This window comes from Muscardinus avellanarius (assembly GCF_963383645.1).
Source record: "Muscardinus avellanarius genome assembly, chromosome: 7".
NCBI lineage: Eukaryota > Metazoa > Chordata > Mammalia > Rodentia > Gliridae > Muscardinus > Muscardinus avellanarius.
Genome location: NC_137793.1, coordinates 2530419 through 2550390, shown reverse-complemented (window position 1 = coordinate 2550390; position 19972 = coordinate 2530419). Strand labels below are relative to the sequence as shown.

The window sequence follows — 19972 nt, the reverse complement described above, 5'->3', positions numbered from 1 at the left end:
GCTTTAACGGGCTCTGTGGAGAAGAAAAAGCACCACACACACACACACACCTGTGGGGCAGCATTTGTGTGGTGTTGATTTCTGTGGTGTAGAGTTCCACCAGGCTGACAGCCGGGCGTGGTGGCGCACGTTTGTAATCCCAGTACTTGGGAGGCTGAGACAGGAGGATCGCAGGTTCACGGCCAGCCTCAGATATTTAGTGAGGCCCTCCGCAACTTAGTGAGACCCTGTTTCAAAAATAAAAAAATAAAATAAAATAGGGCTGGGGGTGTAGACCAGAGGCAGAATGCCCCCGGATTCAATCCCTAGCACCGAAATATATATATATAAAAAAAAAGATACTGACTTTTTAGCTGTTTGCTTGCAAAATTCCTGATAAATTCAGCAATCAGCTCTCAGGATTCAGGACTAAGGGAATGTTCTAGAATTTAGAGGTTTGTTTCTGGAAATAAGCTCCTTGGACCACAGAGCAGGCACCTCCTGCGGCGGCGGATAAGCCTATTAGTTGTTCAAAAGTTAATATGGACTAGTGTAAGTGGACCTAAGCCCTCCTGGTGGATAGGGAGGAGGGGGACGGGCCTCAACATAGTCTCATTACACCAAGCAAAGCCCTGGGATTCGGGGTGGGCTTCTGGCCCTCGGCACTAAGCGTGCCATGGGTCCTGTGCGCCCCCAGCCCGTCAAGCACACGGCACTTGCCAAGGAGAAGGATCACACACATATTTCTCTCCCTTACATATCCGAGCACCTCTTCTACTTGCCAGAAGTACCCTTCTTGCCAGGGAGTCACACACACTCCTCAGGCCTTGTGTCTATTTGGAATAACAATAAATAGCTCGCAGAAATGTCCATACGGAGCAGGAATTTCACCACTGTGAAAACCGAAACTCCAGGTAAGGGTTGGAGCTGCAGGAGGGTACCAAGTTCCGTGGCTCAGGGTCAAGGTGCAGCCCGGGGAGGCTCGCTGTGAGCTCACAGGCCATGCCCAAGAGCGCGGTGTGGAAGGCACACACATGACCCGCTCCGTGGAGCCCGAGTGCCCTCAAATAGGAAATAGCGGCTTCGCCTTCCCGGGGCCACGAATGTCCCCATGGTGTCCAGCATGGGCCCAGCGCCGCCCTCCCCTTTGCAGATGACCTCTGCGTGGAGCCTCTGGGGCAAGCTCTGGAAGCTTGCATCTCATGAGAGCCCTGTCCCAGCACTGCCTAAGGTTAACCAGATAAAATCCCTTAAAGACACCTCGGCGCAGAGTCCCAGGTCCCCGAGATAGCCCGTCCACTCATGTCCACACCAGGGACCGCTCGGGGCCGCGGGGGTGGATACCACCTCTCTATTCACAAAAGCTCAGCCTCTGCACTTACCAGGGATCCCATCTTTCTTCAGCCTGAACCTTCCCTGTCCTGCCTGGCCAAGTCCCAAGTCCGTCCTGCTGGTGTTCCCGGGCCACAGCCTGAGGATAGCCTCAAGTGGGCTCCCTCCGGGTGAATCACAGCATCCGCCTGGTGGCCCCGCTCCGTCACGCTCCTGGGCCCTCCGCGGGTGAGGAAGCGCCTGCCCCCACCCACACTCCATGGACACTGCTTCCAGCTCAGGCGTGTTGTAGAGCAAACACCAAAGGTAAGAACCTCTAAAAGCACCCCCCCTGCGAAACGACCATGGACAGATCCCAGGCCCGGCCCACTAGGTGAAATAGGCCCCGTGCCCGGAACCCTGGCCGGGCCTCACTTACGGAAAGCCGTGTAGAACTCGCGGAGGCTGAGGGAGCTGTCGCCGTCGTAGTCATCAAATCGGAGGAGGTCACCCGGCGTGCACCCGAGGAAGTCCCCGTCCAGGTCCTGCTCTTTCGGCACATGCTGTGGGCGAGGAGGGGACAAGAGTTGGAGCCATGAGTCTGGGCAGTACTGGGAAAGGGCTCCGGCAGGGGAGGGGGCCCTGGGGAGGCTCCGTGGGCCTCGGGCAGCGCCAGAGGTGCCTTGGTCTTGTCTTCTCTGGTCCCCTATTTTATAGAAGAGGCAGCTGAGGCTCAGGGAGGGAAATGACCCTCCCCAGGTCACACAGTGGTTGGGACAGTGTCTGTACTGGATAGAGCTCAGGTCTATCTGGGCAGAGGAGCCCCAGATGGGCTGAGAAGGGAAGGATCCTTGAACTGTTGATGGGGAAAGGAGAAAAAGGGGGTGTCTAATTAAACAAACCCAGCGTATGACAGCTAATCTCAGTGTGGGGACTAAGTTTAGTGAGGACCGAAAGCTGGTGGTCGCTGCACCATTGCGGTACCCGCCAATGTCTACACTGTCTGGGGGGCACCTACTGTCCATGCTGCACCCCACAGAGGGGCAGCTGCTGATGTGCCTGAGGCCTGCCCTGCCTGCCCTGTCTGCAGGGCCCCGGGCTCCTGGCTCAGGGCTATGAGTGAACCTCTTTCCTTTCTGGCTTGGTCTGGGCTGCGGGCCATAGAAGCTTCTCCAGCATGGCCAGCCGCATGCCAAAAGGTAAGAAAGGCCGGACATCCTAGGCACCCTCGGGGCTGGAGCCCCGGGCTGATGTGCAGGGAGCAGAGGCCCAGAAGGAAAATGCTCAGGAGGAAACCTCAGAAGAGAGGAGGGATTTTACTCTATTTTGGGGATTTGGGGAGAAAAAGGAAGGAGCATTTTCTCTTGGTGTAACATTCTTGGCTTGTCCTGCTACATTAAAGGCAATTTAATGTGATGTTAAAAAAAAATGACCCCTCACCCAGCAAGTGGGAATGTTCAATAAAAAGGGAGGACAACCATAACGCCCGGGATCAATCTTCCGAAGATGGAAATTTCCCTTTGTCTGGTTCTGCATCGGAAACTGATTAGCTTTTCACAGGGCCGATGAGTTCTTCCCTGGCGCCTTTGATTCAGCATCAAGGAAGGGCTTTGCTTGCCAGATTTATGAAATGGACTTTAAATATATTAAATTTTAAAGAGGAAATCATAGTCCAATTACCACGCTTGTTAATGGCTTCAGGTGCCCCAGGCCACGTCTCTGCCAGGTCAGTGATGAGTTCAAGAAGGTTCTGTCTCCCTGGCGGCTACCGGGAGCCACACGGGCCTGGAAGCCAAGCGCTCACAGCTCCTGCTGTCCAGGGCAAGCTGGACTCACCCGCCTCACTGCTCCCGGCGCCCTTGGCATGGGAATCACTAGCTTCCTGCAGGAAGCTGTAACTAATAGGACCTGGGCTTTCCCAGAGAGCCCCGGCCCACCTCTGGGCCCCTGTCCCTGCCCCTTTCAGAGCTGCGTGTGCTGATGAGGAGGTGGCCTTCTGGCAATCCGGGGTGCGTGTGCCTGCCTGCACTGCACAGGTGCGGGCGAGCGGAGCCTGTTTGGAGGGGGCCCTAGAGCAAGGGGCCTATCCTCCACAGCTGCAGGGGGCTGGTTTTTAGTTGAGTTTTTTTTTTTTTGTGGTACTGGGGATGGAACCCAGGGGCATTCTACCTCCGAGCTATACCCCCAGCCCTAGTTTTTTTATTCTTTTTCTTTTTTTGAAACAGGGTCTCACTGAGTTGCAAAGGGCCTTGCTAAGTAGCTGAGGCTGTCTGCGAACCGCCATCTTCCGGTCTCAGCCTCCCGAGTGCTGGGAGGACAAGGGTGCTTACTCGGGTTCTGTGGGTGCTTGTGGTCCCCACGGGCCTGGAGAGGCCCATGTGGTGCCTCCCAAGGGGCGGCATTCCTGCCAGCCCCGGTGCAGGGGTGTGCACATCAACCCGCCCGGTTTCCATCATGCCCTGCAGTGAACACCACGCCGGCAGGCTGTTTGATCTCCTAGAGACTCAGTTTCCTCGTCTGACAATATCTGTGAGATGGGATACCAGGAGTCCCTCCCGCAGAGCCGGGGATGGGCCAGGGAATGGAGAGCTAATGACAAGATGACGAGGGTGAGGACAGTGGCCACTGTCATCCACGGAGAACATGGCGCATGGCAGGCACCGGGCTGAGGCCTCACCGTCTGAGGCCCAGGGCAGCGAGGCCGTCTCCGAGTCTCACTAACTTGGAAGTACGGGGGCGGCTCTTGAGGTCCGCAAGCTCAGCTGCCCCCACAGGACAAGGAACTCGCCTGTGCTCTTTAGCATAGACCAAGGGCCTCAGTGCCAGGTCTGCATGAGTGCTCAGCACAGGCCCCTTCCCATCCCAGTCCCTCTCGGGCCGGCCATTGTCTGCCGAGGTTTCTGGGCCTCGGCTACAGTTTCTTGAAGTTGGCTTCCCATTCCTATCACGTGGTGGCCGCTCGCATGCCTGGGAAGAGCTGCTCCTACCTGCCACCACCCGAGGGTGACAGAGACAGTCACTTCCCTGCTTATCTTTGCTTCTGGCCTGTGTGGCTCCCGGGCCCACCCGAGGGCCTTAGAACAGCCAGAAGAGCAGGAGCAGGGACGCAGGCCCCTCCGCCGTGCCAGCACCCTATGGCCCTCCCCAGTGGTGGCAGTCCCAAGGAGTGGATCGTGCTTTTGGTACCCTAGGTGCTAACTACCTTCTCATGAGTGTGTGGATGGACCAAGGGGCACGGGCCCCTGTTCAAACCACGGCCTTTGAAAAAGGGGGCAAGGGCTTCTGCAGGTTAATTTTTTGGGGGGGAGTGGGACTGGGGTTTCTCTCAGGCAAGAAGGCTGGGGTTTGGGTTATGATTTGGCGACCAAAGAAGTGTTCTCACCAGGCAGAGGCCCTGGGGGCCTCCGGGTTAAAATCCAAAGGCATTTGTGGGAACAAAGCCCTGCTTCCTTTGACATTTCTGTGGAGAAAAGAAAAGGAGCCCGAGCGGACAAGACTGGATCCTAATTAAAGCCGGCCAGAGGAGAGGTGCCCTCGCTTGTTGGTGAACAGCGGCAGAGGGTGGCTGGAGGGGGCAGAAGTGACGCAGCTGTGTCTGTGAGATGTTCTCAGAGGGGCTGCTCACGGGCATTGCGATTCCCTGGAGGGTGGGAGAGGGGCCTCCGGCGACAGAGACCCTGCAAAGGGCTGTCCTCCCATGGATACCTGTATTCCCGTAAGGCACTGAACAGAAAACCGATCCCTCCAAACCCCACTCTCCCCGAATGCCGAGCCCACCTGAGCCAGTTCGGAGCTGCTGAGGTGGCCGCTGCCATCGGCATCCAAGTCCTTGAAGAGCGATTCCACCAGGAGGCGCTTCTGGGAGGCGGGGTCTCGTCTGCGGTCCCCTTCTGGGGTTGGCAGGCGGCGGGCCTGGAGTGCTAGCAGGACGTTCTTGAGGCGGGCATAGCTGGCCATGGTGCACCTGTCCCCTGGAAGAGAGGATGGAGTTGTTACAGCGAGAAGCACCTTTCTCTCATCGGCCCATTTCATCAACCTCACTCATCAAGCCACAGGGTGGCAAACGCTGCCCCTGCAGTCGAGGGGCCACGACTGCCTGTCTGTCCACCTGCAATATTAATATATACCACACGTGGGATGCACGCTGGAGGGAATGTGTTTGCCCGTCCCACAAATATTTATTGAGCACCTACTAGGAGCCAGATAGGGTGAGCGTCAGAGGGGACGGGAAGATTTTTCCGGTGGTGTTTGCAGCGGTCGCCCCACGATGGTTTCTGGAAAGCTGGCCCCAATTCCATTTTGTAATAGCTTGTTTTTGTCTTAATCCTACCTTAAAGGCTGCTTTTGAATACTTGGCCTCATAGATTAGGGAGTCTTAGTTAACAGGACTAATAAGCCCTGCTTAAGGTAATTAGGTACATTCCCAGAGCGGGATTACTTGAGAACAAACATGTGCACGTGAAACCATGACCAAGAAACAAAAGGAAGTTTCACAAAATTAAGCCCCAGCACACAGCCCATTACTCTTGGGCCTCTTATCACAGGCGTGTTTGCCGAACAGCATCCGAATTGCATGGTGCTTTGCAAAGGAGGCCCGGGGAGCGCTGGGCCATGACAGTTTATCTCTCTGGTGATGGGCCATTGGGATGAACACCACACAGGGCACAGCCCATAAACTGGGGCGGGGATGGCAAGGAGCAGCGTGACCCCGCCCAGCAGGGAAGCCCTGCTTCGCTCCCCACCTCCCTGGGGGATGGAGCGCCTCCTGTGCATGGCTTTGCTGGGTCCCAAGAGGGGCATGGGCTCCTCACTATCCATCCTGGGGTAATGGCCCAGGGCTGCTGAGAATGGACTGTCTGGGGCCTGGGCCTCTTCTCCTTAATTCCAAGACCAGTTCAAGGCACCGGGTAGGAGCCTAGGGCTGGAGAGGCAGTAGAAAGCAGCCCTGGGCTGTGTGGGCTCCGGGGGGGGGGGGCGCTGGGTTTGAGGCCCTCAGCTATGCAGGCTCTTCTGCTGCACAAAGCTTCCCCAGAGCCCAGAATGCATGCGAGCTGGCTACGTCTGGCCGTCTGTGTTTGTGTCTGCGTCTGCAGTTCCTCGTAGGAGGCAGGACAGCCCAGCCGTCAGTGCACGGCTGAGGTGGGGAGGGCCTATAACTTACTCGCTCCCGGCAGTTTAGGTACGAACCCAGCTCTGCAGCTGGGACCTGGAACAAGTCCTTACCTCATCTGAGAAGCGGGAATAAGTGTGCTCCGCACTGGGTTGTGATGAGGATTAACTAAGGAGTGTGTGCCAAGGGCCTGGCATCAGCTTGGCATGAGCAAGCGCTCACAGGATGGTAGCTGCTCAGAGCCACGTGTGGAGGAGCCACAGTAGAGGGTGCCGGCTGTGCAGGCTCTGTTTCTCCTTTCCTCCCTAGATAAGCCCCGGTGTCTGTTTCTCCTTTCCTCCCGCCCTCCCTGGCTCCCTAGATAAGCCTGGGTGGCCTGACCACTTTCTCTTGGGTTTGTTTCTGTTTCTAGATTTTCTTTCAATTTAGGGTCAATTGATCCCCGTCAGAAACAGATGCGCACTGCCATTTCCTCCTGCACGTTTATTTAGAAAAAAAAAATCAATGACTGTGTTCAATAGAATCAACTCTACTGGCTCCCTGGGAGTCTCCACGCTCTGCTAGGACCGGCTCAAAGCTGCCCCCCCCCGGGGGAGGATGCGCCTGGCTGCTGGCTTGTCCTTCTTTCTGGTGGTCCTGAAAAAGGTCAGTCCCGGGGAAAGAGAAAAATAGTCTTACCTAATTCTAGTCCCTCACCCCAGAAAATCTGGTCCCTGAAAAGGGACCAGAAGTGAAAATATAGACCAGGATTGGGGAGGGAGCTGTTGCAGCGGGTGATGGGACTGTCCTTGTGAAGGCTCTGCGCGACTCAGTACCAGAGGACCTCTCAGGCCTCCCCAGGGCTTGGCACTGGTCCGAGATGCCGGGAAGCTGGTGTGCACAGCAATGGATACGATGTCAACAGGAGGCCCGCCTCAGACACGTGGTCGGCTGCGAGGATTTGGATAACCTGTCAGCACAGGGCCGCCTGGGGCCCGGTATGGATGGGCAGTACCAACCCATCATTGCTGGTCCCCCAACCTTCCTCATGGATCTTAGTGGGGCACAGAACCCCTCTGAACTGCCTGCGGCCCTGAACTCAGGGTCTGTGGCTAGACGGCGCCCACAACCCTGGTGGGCCTGATGGGGCAATGGCAAGGCGAGTCCTGTCCTGCTGCGGTGGAGATGGGGCGCTGGGCCAACCCCCGGCCTCTGCCTTCCCGTCACGTCTTTATTGTTTACTGGGAGCTGCTGGTTTCCGGCTTCTCCACTCATTCAGAAGATGGCCACTCTGAGTCTCGGGATCAGTGCTCCTGCTGACCGTACGGCCCTCCCGTCACTACCGCACTCGCCGACAAACTGCACCGGACTCTGGTCAGCGCAGGGCATCCTGGGTACCCGTGGGAGGAGGGACAACGGGGCCAGGAAGAGAGAAGCCCCACGAGGCACAGACGCTCAGGGTGGGGTGGGGAAGAACTGCGGGGTGAGGAGGCAGCCTGAGATGAGGGGACACAGCGCTGGCGGCCAGTGGATCCGGAGGCCTGAGGAGGCTTGAGGGAGTCTGTCGGGGGGAGTGTGGACTGCGGCCAGGCGGGACGGGGGAGTGGGCTCAGGCAGGACCCTGAGGCCGTGAGCAAGCGTGGACGCTGGGCAGGACGCTGAGCACCGCATGGCTTTTTGATGGAAGCTGTCTTTGTCCTTTCTTTTGCCATGGGCCTCCCTCGGCTATACGGCCGCTGCAAGAAAACCTCAAATCCCTTCTCATCCCTGGAGCAGCTGTGCTTGAGCACAAGAGAGGACTTGGTCTAAACGTGATTCATGGAGGCATTTGCCAAGTACGTCTGAGTCCTCCAGGGCCCGCAGCACGCCTGCTGCCGTCGCCCAAGTCCCACAGGGCCGGGGGCTGGGGGCATGAGCACCTCCTCTTCTGCCCTCTTCCAGCCCCGGGGGCAGGTTCCCCAAAGCTCTTTCAGCTCGGTTTCCAGGTGAGCTTCCCCTCCTAAGCCAGGCCCTGCCCTCCAGGGTGGCCATTGGCCTGGGGACAGTTCCCCGGGCCCCCGCCTCAGGTTTGTCTCACGGTGCCCCTGCTGTGACTGAGGGCTCAGGCAGGAGTGGCCTACCCGCCTGGACCACCGGACACTTGTGAGCCTGCTGGACCTGCTCACCAGCGAGAGGCTCCCTGCCCTGCTGCCAGTTCCAAACAGTTGTCTTATTGTAAAAGAAACCCGTGCCCGTCAAAGGGCACTTGGGAAGTACCGAGGAGGATCAACAGAGAGAAGTCAATAGGTCAAAGAAGTCATCATAGCAGGCTCCCGGAAGTGGCTGCTGTCCACACACCACTGGCCAGAGGTTACGCCAGCCCCCATGCAGGTGACCAGGAGCCACAACCAGCTCGGCCAGGCAGGCCTCTGAGCCTGGGACCCTGGCCTCTGAGCCCGGGACCCTGGCCTCTGTCCTCCGACTTCCCTCCTGCCCGCCTCCGCAGGTCTCAGCGTGGATGCCAAGGGTCACACCTTTCTCATCTGCACATGGTCATCTCTCCCTCTCCAGCCAGCAAGTCCACACAAGGGGACGGTGAGAGCTGGGGGTGGGGGAGAAGTCAACCCAGCAATACAGACCATGTGACTATGGGCGTCCAGCCCAGCAATACCGACCAGGTGATCATGGGAGTCCAGCCCAGCAATACCGACCACGTGACCATAGAGTTTGGCCCAGTAATATTGACCACGTGATCACAGGGTCTGGCCCAGCAATACTGACCACGTGACCACAGCATCTGGCCCAACAATACTGACCACATGACTACAGAGTCTGGCCCAGCAATACTGACCATGTGACCACAGCATCTGGCCCAGTAATACTGGCCACGTGACCACAGCGTCTGGCCCAGCAATACCGACCACGTGACCACAGCGTCTGGCCCAGCAATACTGACCATGTGACCACAGCATCTGGCCCAGCAATACTGACCACGTGACCACAGCGTCTGGCCCAGCAATACTGACCACGTGACCACAGTGTCTGGCCCAGCCATATCAGGTTTTGCATAGAGCAACTCCTCCCTCCAACTGGAAGCATCTTCATGCAGCGCGCGCGCGCACACACACACACACACACACACACACATGTCTGCCTTATCTTGGTTTAAAAGTCTCCTCATCTACACCCGCATTCCATCCTCCTGCAGTCTGTGCCCTCACCCTGCAGGTGGAGGATGGGTCCGGGTGAGGGGAGGGGGTCCAACGCATTTGGACTTAGGGCAGGACCCAAGTCTTAGCCTTGACCTCAGCACAGCTGGCTGCAGCTAGGGGAAGGCCCCTGGAGGGTGGGTGCCTCCAACTTGGTGTTGAGAATGAATCTGGCAATCCTTACTATGGAGTGCTGAACCAAGGCCCAGTTCCCATTACCAAGGCCTCTCTGGTCCAGCCTGGGGCAAGGGAGATTCTGGATACAGTTAGTGGAGATGATGGATCCAGGGGTGGTGTGACCTTCCCAGAAAGAAGGTAGAACCTTTGCAAATAATTTGAAGGCCTCAAATGAGGGCCCTGGGGCTGCTCCAGGAAAGGGCAAGACTGAAGCTCAGTGCTGCTGAGATTTCTATACCTCTGCTTGCAAAGTTATTAGATGTTTCCTGTGTCTTGGTGGTTTCCCAGGTAAAGAGAAATTTGTGTTCTGCTTTCCCTCTTTGGGGACCCGGGCTAGGTCGAGGCCTCTGATGGGCCCGGTGCATGCCAGGGAAGCCGCTGTGTGCCCGCACACTCTCTTGCGCAGTCCCCTCCTCTTCCTGCTCCTCGCGGTGGGGTCAGGAAGCCCTGTCCCTCACCGGCGCTCTCTCCAGACCCTCTCCTCCCGCAGTCTCCTGTCTGCCCGCCGTGGAATGTTCTGCAGGAGGCTCACCTGTTTCACAGGTGGGGCTCCCCCAGAGCACCCCTGAGTGAGCGATCCAGGGCAGGTAGCCCATTTGCAGACGAGCCCAAGAAGGGCTGGAAGGAGCTGAGCAAGCGACAGGACAGGGAGAGAAGCCAACGAAGGCGCACCACGGGGACAGTGCGCGCCCCTGCGGCCGCGGCTCCCCACGCACCTCAGCCTCCGCCCACTGGGACGCGAGGGAGCCGGGGTCCTTTTCTACCACGTCCATGCCTATTGGCTAAAGGTTGCTCCGAGGAAACTGACCACCCCAGTCAGTACCTCTGAGCCCTTCACAGGAGGACCAAGCACACTCTTGAGGCCAGAAAATGGCCTCAGGTTGAAGATGCACCCGAGATTCAGCGCTGCTGGCAGGGGTGACAGGGAACTGTCTGCCAGTGCTGCAGGTGACGATCTGGGGTGGACGGTGGGCGTCTCCTGTGCCTGCACTGTGCCCTCTGCTGGACTGTGGGTTCTGAGCAGCGAGGGGCACGGCAGGCCTGTTACCCACGAAACGTTACCATGCTAGGTGCTTGTTGAGTGAGTTCATTGGTGCTGGTGGCTTAGGCCAGGGTCCTATGACGTCAGGGAATACTGAAATAACAAGAGTCTTGCCTGAGGTCTTCAAGTAGGGACAGATGTCACCATAGGCTGCTGTGTCTGCCTGTTCCCAACACCTCTAGTGACAATCGTCACAAGGCTGGAGAGAGCTCTGGCCAGGGAGTCAGGAGGTGATCTTTGGCTTTGAGGCCTGAGACCCCTTACACTGTACATGAGAAGACAGTCAGCCCCCATGGCCAGCCAGGCCTGCGGTGTCTCCGTCTTACTGGTTGATGGCAGTGCGGGGGACTGAACCCAGGGCTTCTCACATGCTAGGCAAGGGCTGCACCACTGAGCTACACCAACAGCCTCCATATCTTTTGAGACAGGGTCTGCCTAAGTTGCCCGGGCTGGCCTTGAACTTGGGATCCTCCTGCTTCCGCCTCCCACATAGCTGGGATGGGCGCCCACCCAGACGTTCTTGTAGATGAAACGTGCTCTATGCCCCAAGGGAGTAGGGGTGTGGCTCCTCTTCATCCCCTTGGGACCCGAGACTAAAGTCAGCAACTAAAGTCAGTGTTTATGGAGCAACAGAAGAGGGAGGGATTCCTGGATGTTCTCTCCCTTCCCACGGCCCAGGTGCCTGCTGGGCTCCTGGCTGGCCTCACAGGCCCTGGAAGGGCCCAGCCTTCTTCCTGTGGGCCTGGCCAGCCCCGGCTCTGGCCCTGGGGCTCCAGCCGGCACACGTGGGGGCTCCTCCTGCTCCCAGACCAGGCCTGCTTTGGCAGATAAAATATTGATCAGCCTGCTGAGGGGCCTGGAGCGCGATTCTATTTTCCTGTCAGAACTTGGTAATGAACTACATTTATCAGGCCCGTTCTCCATGAGAAAGGTCAGCCGCAGACCTGGCTAAGTTGTTATGACACCTCATTAATCTAGCGCCCTCGATAATTGTCCCTCTTTGAGGATTCTAACGCGCTGCTCCCACTCCGGCCGACAACCTCCGCGCGGAGAACAGGCACCCCCACGTTCCCTCTTTAAGCAGAAGGCGATATGAGGTGGGGACCTGCCTGGGGAAGGGAGCACTGTGACGGGAGACCATCGCCACGCAGACGGAGCGAGGGAGCCGTTGGAGCACCTCCTGGCCACCTGCGCCCATCGACTGTGCCTCGCAGGGACCCTCTTCCTGCTAAGCCCAGGTGAAGCTCCTGCCTGGTGTGGGCGGGCTGGAGGACGCCACACAGCCCAGGGGAGGAGGGCCGCTGCTAAGTGAGACCAGACAGACGGGCAGAGGGAAGTCTGGATTCGAACCCAGAGAGAGAGAGGGGCGTGGGGGCCAGGTCTGTGTCTCGGAGCCACCTGCATGGTGAGTGGCTGGGAAGGGGTCATCCCTGGCTCCTGGTCCTCCCTCACCCATATCCAGTCCTGCACCGAGCCCTGAGCCCTCCGGCCTTCCTCGATCTCCTCCCTCTCCAGTGCGGCAGCCCTCCTGGACTGCCTCTGATCTCCTGGCCGCCCCGCCCCTTCCCACCCCGCCCTCCACTGGGTTCTGATCTAGCCCCTGTTGACTGTGAGGCTCCTCTATGGCGGGGTGGGGGGGCTCGCCTGGGTCTCGGGTGCCTCCCATTCCTGGCCCGGCACCTGAGTGTGGATGGTGCGTGTTAAACGTCTGTCGACTCTGTGGCTGTGGACTCCTGGTGGAGAGGAGAGGCAGGTGGGCTCTGAGAGTAAATAGTCCTGCCTTGAGGAGGGGGCTCTGGGCCACAGGGATGAGGGACTGGAACTCTTGGGGAGCTGGAGGCCTGTGTCACCCATGGGTGCCGTCCTTGGGTGCAGCATGAGTGTGCAGGCTCAGCTTCTGATTTTGGTACCTGTGGGCCTCGTGTACTGATACACAAACCTCCCTGGACTTGCCAGGGGGTGTGGGTCCTACTGCACCAGGTAGGGGCACCCCCAAACTGGCAGAGCTGGCGCTACAGAGTGGTCTTGGCCATCACCAGGTTGGGGGTGGTAGCAAGGCGGTCAGCCACAGAGGGGGTGCTGGGACACTGGGCGCAAGGGAGAGTCTCCTTCAAACTGCCTCTTGGGCCTGATGGGCTCCCTCGGAAGGTCCTCTGCAGAGGAGGCTAGTGACGGGTCTGTGTGTTCGGCCCACCACGGCTGGCTAGGACAGTCCTGGATAGTCCCTCTGAAGCAGCAGCCCAGCGGCGAGGCCCGAGGGTTCATTTGGCTACAGCTTTGTACAGGCTTCAGAGAGGTCTGGTCCCTCAGCTGGGCTGACTCTGGGTCCCTCTGTGGTTGGGAGAACTTTATGCGCAGGGAGATGTGAGGCTGGAATGGCTTTGGGGTGCCCCACTGTGAAGGCCCCAACCCCTGATGATGTCCAGAATACTGGTGTCTCCCTCACCGGAGCAGCCTGGCACGCAGGAGACCACCTAAAAATCTCACATTTATTGGAAAGAAGAATGGGACCCAGCGGACCCAGCATCGTGGACCAGTTACCCTGCCGGTAACCTCAGAAATCCTGCTCAGGGGTGGCTGGGGCCTCGGGACAGGGGCAAGGACAGAAGAAAGTGCTGGGCTGGGGGCTGGGGGATCGTGCTCCATACAGCCACCGAGTGTGGTGTGGGCAACTCTCTTCCCAAACCATATACACACCAGGCCTGTGCGACTGCGCAGCTGGCCAGGTGCTTGGGCCCCACCCACTGGACTGCAGCCCTTCTTCAACTGGGCAGGGTGGACTGGCTCCTTTCAGGCAGGCCAGGGGCCAGAGCTCAGCATCCCAGACCAGCAGAGAGACGGGATGTGGCCGGTCCTCTTGGCTGCCCCGGGGTCTGTTCCTGCAGAGGCTCCAACCATTAGGAGCGGTTCCCACAGGGCCACCAGCCAGCCTGTAAGCAAGCCCCACAAAGCTGTGATTTTTACCGCCAAAGCGTGGTGCGACTGTCTGGCACCACAGTGCCGTGGAATGAAGCCGTGTCACGCGGGCCACAGTTGCGATGTGTCATTTTGAGGTCTATTTTGAACCCGCTAATCTGTGCAAAGAGCAAGAAGCGTTTTCCTCCTAGATCTAATTTATGAGCCACCGTAACTTTGCTGGGGTTCGGCTTAAGAGGAACAGATGTTTAACTTGACGTAAATCCACGAACATTAACAATCTTTACGCTGCCATTTCTGGGAAAATTCAATTAACAATAAATGCCAGAACCAATGGGCTTATCTTCTGGATACATTTTTGCTAACATGATGTAGTTGCACTGATGGTGGCTGGCCCAGCCACAAAATAAGATTCTGAGAATTCCAGGAGATTGCGAAGTACCCGTGGGATGGTCTTCTCACCATCCCTAAATACATACAAACAGTTGTACTTGAGGTAGAATTAGAGAAATAAAAGAAATAGTAGAAAAAGGACAGAAAGAGATAACAAGGGAAAGATAACTGTAATATTTAAATTATGCCGGGGGCAAAATTCCCCAACACCCTTCCTCCTTAGCCAGGCCCTTCGTCCCAAATCTCTGGGTAATTTACAAGCCTTTACTAATCACCCTGAGCACTGCTGACTATCCTCAAAGGGCTAGCTACTGGCCAGACAACGGAGACCTCACGGAAGATCTACGAAGGTGGCTGGATACCACACTAACAATGCACCTAGACAACACTTTGTGCTGATGGGCGTGCTGGAGCACCATTTTGATCCCAGTCCTTGGGAGGCTGAGACAGGAGGATCGCAGGTTCACAGCCAGCCTCAGCGACCTAGTGAGGCCCTCTGCAACTCAGTGAGACCGTTTCCAAATAAAAAAATAAAATAGGGCTATGGATATAGCTTGGAGGTGGAATGCCGCTGGGTTCAATCTCCAGTACCACAAATAAAACAAAACACAAAACCTTGAGCTGTTAATTATACAGCCTAGGAATAGTTAAGTGGCAGAGATCTGGTGTGAGAGGACAGAGTCACATAAAGGCGGAATCTCCTTGGACACCATTGGTCGTCACGGAATAGTCTAAAGAGCTGCCTGTTGAGAAGACAGTAAAAACCCATCAGGCCCCAGAAGATAAAGCCCCCCGGAGGTGTCTGTCCTCATCTGCGGCCTCTCTGGAGCCACTGGCTTCTCTGGCCTTGAAGACCCCTGCTCCCCCTGAGCTCCACTGACTCCCCACTTCTGCCTGCCGGTTCAAACAGCCTTTCCTCAAATTGACCTTTTCCGCCGAGGCCCAGCTCCACGGAGAGGCTCTGAGGAGTTCTCTGTCCCGTCTCCTCCCGACCCAACTTTCAGAAGCCTGTGCGCGTCCTTGCGTGTCTCAGGTGAGAATCGCTGCTGCCTTGGACCTCTCGGGTGGACACACCCTTGCCGGGTGCTGCTGCCTGTGCACGGGTCTGGAGGAGCTCGGCTGCCTCCTGCCCCTTTCCTGGCCAGAGCTCTTCCCAGGCTGCCTCCTCATCACGAGTCCCAACAGCAGAGCCAGACGCAAGCCAGGGACTCATCAGCTAGCTGGGAGGGCTGAGGCTTAGACCATGGGGCTGCCTGGTGGTGGATCCAGGACGAGGACCTGGGTCTCTTGACCCCAGTCCATGTCCCTTTAACCCCATGGCACGGGGGCCTCCAGGAAACAGAAGGGAGCTCCTGCTTGTGCTGGTTCTCCCTAGAGGCCAAGCCTGGCCCAGGGGGACCAAAGCATGCGGCGGGGCTGCTAGCTCTAGAGGGAGCGGCTAGTGAGGACCGTCTTTATAAGGTCTCAGTCTGCACCAGAAACACTTGGGACGCAAGGAAAAATGCAAATTCTGGCCGGGCACAGTGGCACACACCTGTTATTCTAATACTTGGGAGTCTAAGATAGGAGGATCACAGGTTGGATGTCAGCCTCAGCAACTATGCTGGACCCTGCTTCAAAATAGAAAATAAAAATAAAAAAGGTTGGTATATCTCAGATGTAGAATGCTCCTGGATTAACCCACCACCAAAGGAAAAGGAAAAGAAAGAAAGAAAGAAAGAAAGATAGCCGGGCGTGGTGGGCACACTTGTAATTCCAGCACTTGGAAGGCTGAGACATGAGGATCGTGGTTTGTGGACAGCCTCAGCTACTTAGTGAGGCCCTTTGCAACTCAGTGAGACTCTGTTTCAAAAATAAAGAATAAAAAATAGGGCTGGGGGTGTAGTTTGGAGGTCAAATGCCCCGGGGTTCCATCCCTAGTACTGACAAAAAAAAAAAAAAAAAAGAAAGAAAAGAAAGTTAAAGCCCCAAATGAACAATCCCCCCAAACCAAAACACAAAATACAAATTAAAAAAGCAAATTCTGGGTCTTAACCTCCAGAGGTCCGGAGGTCTCTGATGATCCTGGCCACACTAGGAACCGGCATTCAACAAACATGCTTATCTGCCCTCTGCTAGGGCTTACTGGGCTCACGAGCAGACTGGCTCCCAGGAAGGCTCCGGAACGGAACGGACGCCCAGGGACGAAGGGAGGAAGAGAACCCAGGCCACACCCAGAGGGTGCCTGCACCAGCTAAGACCCAGAGCAGCTCCTTCTTACACTCTGGCCCTCCGTTGCAGGGCAGGGGTGTGCAGGTCTCTAATGGGGCAGCATAGGCTGCAGGGAGAGGAGGCTCCGGGCCCAGGCTGGGTTCTGTGTTTCGGTGCAGAGCTGCCTCACCGCTGCAGGGGTCTGTTCCCTCAAAGGTCACCTGCAGGCACTTGGCCACACCATGCTCCGGGCATCGTGTGGGCAACCAGGGATGGCTGAAGAAAATCAAACAGCACACCTTCTTAAATGGAGCCGGGTCCTGCCGGCCGGAGCCTCCCATCCTCCCAGACTCAAGAGGGCAGCATGAGGCTGGCAGGCCACCCCGGTTGGTCGGTTTTCATCTGGTCTTTCCCCTGGAGTGTCGATATTCGAGATTGTAGCTGCTTTTGAATTCTCTGGGTTGAAGGTACAAGGCCTTCTTTGAGACCACAAACAAAATCTGCACATCAAAGCCTCAGATAGCCGGCAGCCCTGCAGCCTGCGGCACATGCGCGGCACATGCACGGCACATGCACGCTGCGGGTCTTGTTCCTGGCTGTGCTGGACGACAGCGGATCAAGCCTGCTCGAAACCCAGCGGAAATAGTCACCTGGAAATAGTCACCTTCCTTGCATCTTGCTGCCCGGACAGGATCTTGTCAAAATTTCCACCCCAGCCTCAGGTGATTCAAATGAACACAACCACCCAGACCTTTGTTAGGTAAATGGTACGTGTGCTCACGAATGCCTGGTTCAGTTGACGTTGCTATACAATCTGCTGCGTGACATTTACAATCCTCTCTTTTATTCCTTTTAGAGAAAGCAAGATTGGCTGGATTCCTGGGAGAGGGATCACATATACTTTTTATGGTTGCCTGGCACATTTATCAGGTGGCCCCGAGTGAAAGAGTAATGTTTGAAAACTTAAATAAATGCTACAACTCTCTTGGCACTAGGATGTGTTTATTTATTACTTTACTGTTGTGAACCCCCACTCAGCGAGGCTCTCTCGCAAATCACGGGCCCCTTTTGGAAGGGGTGCGGCAGCTCCTTAGAGACTCAGGTACCCAATGCCCTGTCCAGAGTCCAGTTCCCTGCCCACTCTCCCCTGCCCACCTCTGCCCCTCTCCAAATAGAGGAGCAGCTTGCTGGGCTAAGTTATGGGCCTAGAGCTGAAGTCAGGGCTGAGGAACAAGAGAATGTGGGCACCCTTACCTCATTTTTCTTTTGTATGGTACTGGGGATTGAACCCAGGGGTGTTCTACCTCTGAGATACACCTCCAGCGCTATTTTATTTCTTATTTTGAAACAGGATGCTGTTAAGCTGCAGAGGATCTCAGTTGCTGAAGCTGACCTCCACCCTGTGATTCTCCTGTCTCAGCCTCCCAAGTCTGGGATAGTAGGCATGCCCCACCATGCCAGCCCGCCTCTTATTTAATAATATCGTCTTTTCTCCTGGAGATTTCCCCGAGAGCCTTCATTCCCCAAACATCTGACCAAGGGGGAGAGTTCTGGAATACTCTGGCTCCTCAGGTGTCAGTGATGGGTGGAGATGTGGTTGCTTTGCGTTTTAAGTGGCCTGAGTGGCCACTGGCCTGAGTGGTGGACACGTCCCTGCAGATCCTGCAAGACCCAAGGCTGCGGCTGTTTTTCCAAGTGGCTGAGGTACAGGGCTACGGCTGCAAGGTAAGACACGGGGGTCAGGTGGAGCTCACACGCTGCCCGCACGTGGGCTTGCTGCACACGCCGGGAGTCTGCGCAGGGCTCTAGAGGAGGGCGCGTGCTGCCCAGGACCGTGGAGTTCTGTGGGGACGCTTCTGCTGCTGGGCGCAATGACGGGGGCCGTAGATACCCGGAATCCTAGGATCCTGCTCCTCACAGGCCTTTCTGGCCGGTGCCGCGTCTGAGTGCTCAAACATCCAGGCGTGGAGGCGGAAGATCTGAGCCCGGGACCTAACTGTGTTGGAGGCACAAGCTTCCTCCCCGCTGGGGTTCGCAGGGACCTCTAACGATGCGCCTCGGCGGTCACTGGTAAATGTTGCTCACTGCCGCTGCTCACCACGTTGGAGAACCACCCCCTAAGAGCAGTGACACCGAGGGCCCACGCGGCCACGCAGAACACCGGTGGCAGGCGCTGGCTGCAGCTGTGGCATCCGCAGGGTCTGCACGTGGGGGCTGATGTCAGGCACTGTGACTGGCTGGGCCCCACACATTCACACACAGAGAGGCATATTTTACGTACACTACTTTCTTGCATTTCTCCTTTATGTTTCCATTTCTGATAAGACATATTTATTCAAGATAACAAAGAAAGCTGGGCGTGGTGGGGGGCCAGCAGGAAGGGAATGAGCCAATCACAACACACCTCAAGCTTCATGTTCTCACACTAACGGCGCTCCGTTTATATGAATGCAACGACCGGGTAGGGTTTTCAAGAGTAGACGAAGGAGCCGGGCGTGGTGGCCACGCGTGTCATCCCAGCATTTGGGAGGCTGAGGCAGGAGGATCGCGGTTCGCAGACAGCCTCAGCTACCTAGTGAGGCCCTCCGCAACTCAGAGAGCCCCTGTTTCAAAATAAAGAATAAAAAAATAGGACTGGGGTAAAGCTTGGAGGTAGAATGCCCGTGGGTTCCGTCTTCAGTTCAAACAAAACCCCAAAACAAAACAAAACAAAAACACCCAAAACAAACAACAACGACAAAAAAGAGTAGACCAAGAAGCCGGCCTCCCTCTCGTCTGGAGGCCCACAGTACAGGGACACGTGCAGAGAGAAAGTCAGTCCTTACACACACACACACACACACACACTCTCTCTCTCTCTCTCTCTCTCTCTCTCTCACGCTCTCTCCCTCTCTCCGTCACACACGCTCAGGGGCAGCTGTGGATTCGGTGTGCAGCCCGTGCCAGCATCTCGGCCCTCACCTTACCCTTCCTCCTGGTTTTTCTCTTGGAGGCTCTAACACGCCCCCCGACCCCAGCTCACAGGCCACAGACCCCAGAGCGGGGCCAAGGTTCTAGAATGATAGTCTAGACTCTTCACTTATGGATTAGGTCACGGAGGCCCCGGAGCCACGAGAGGCCTGCGATGGCCCGGGGCTGGGGCGTGCGGCTGGGTCTCAGCTGCATGGAACTCTGTGCCCGTCTTTGGGGAGTGTTCCCTGTCTGGGCTCTCCCAGCTCCTCTCCTCTCCCAGCCTTCCAGCTATTGCTAAGAAACTTCAAGAGAGGGAAATAAAGCTCGGGGGAGGGCCGAGGAGCCTGGGACCTGAGAGGACAGGCTCCTACAGCTTGAGCAAGATGCTGGAGCCCTGCACGGGCGCGGGGACCTCTTGCTGGTCCTTGTGCGCAGCTTAGCGCCACAAACATGCGTGTGCTGCCCTTCCTGCCCCGGCCCGGCCCGGAGAGCCTGGACTCTGGGCTGACCACCTCATCCTGGAAAACTCCAGGCCAGTTCCATCCTTATCCCTGCAAGTGACAGAATTTTGTTCTTCTTTATGGCTGAATAGACTTCCATTGCGTACATACCCTATAACTTTGCAGCCCATTTGTCTGCGGATGGACTTCTCAGCTGCTCCCACAGTTTTGCGATTGTGAACTGTGTGGCTTTAATGGAGTGAGGAGGCGACCTAACCGAGGGAGACGGGAGTGG

The 19972-nt window shown here is 56.8% G+C and overlaps 1 protein-coding gene across 1 annotated transcript in view; it reads right to left on the bottom strand.

The window, feature by feature from the left end:
* Window positions 1-19972, bottom strand: part of FSTL4 (follistatin like 4) — a gene marked incomplete at both ends in the record, with an annotated part of 356360 nt that overhangs the window by 107309 nt on the left and 229079 nt on the right. Inside the window, 2 exons of the mRNA XM_080698175.1 lie at window positions 1730-1853; window positions 5068-5261. Coding sequence (XP_080554301.1) covers window positions 1730-1853; window positions 5068-5261 — 318 coding nt within the window. The remainder of the gene's footprint in view (window positions 1-1729; window positions 1854-5067; window positions 5262-19972) is intronic.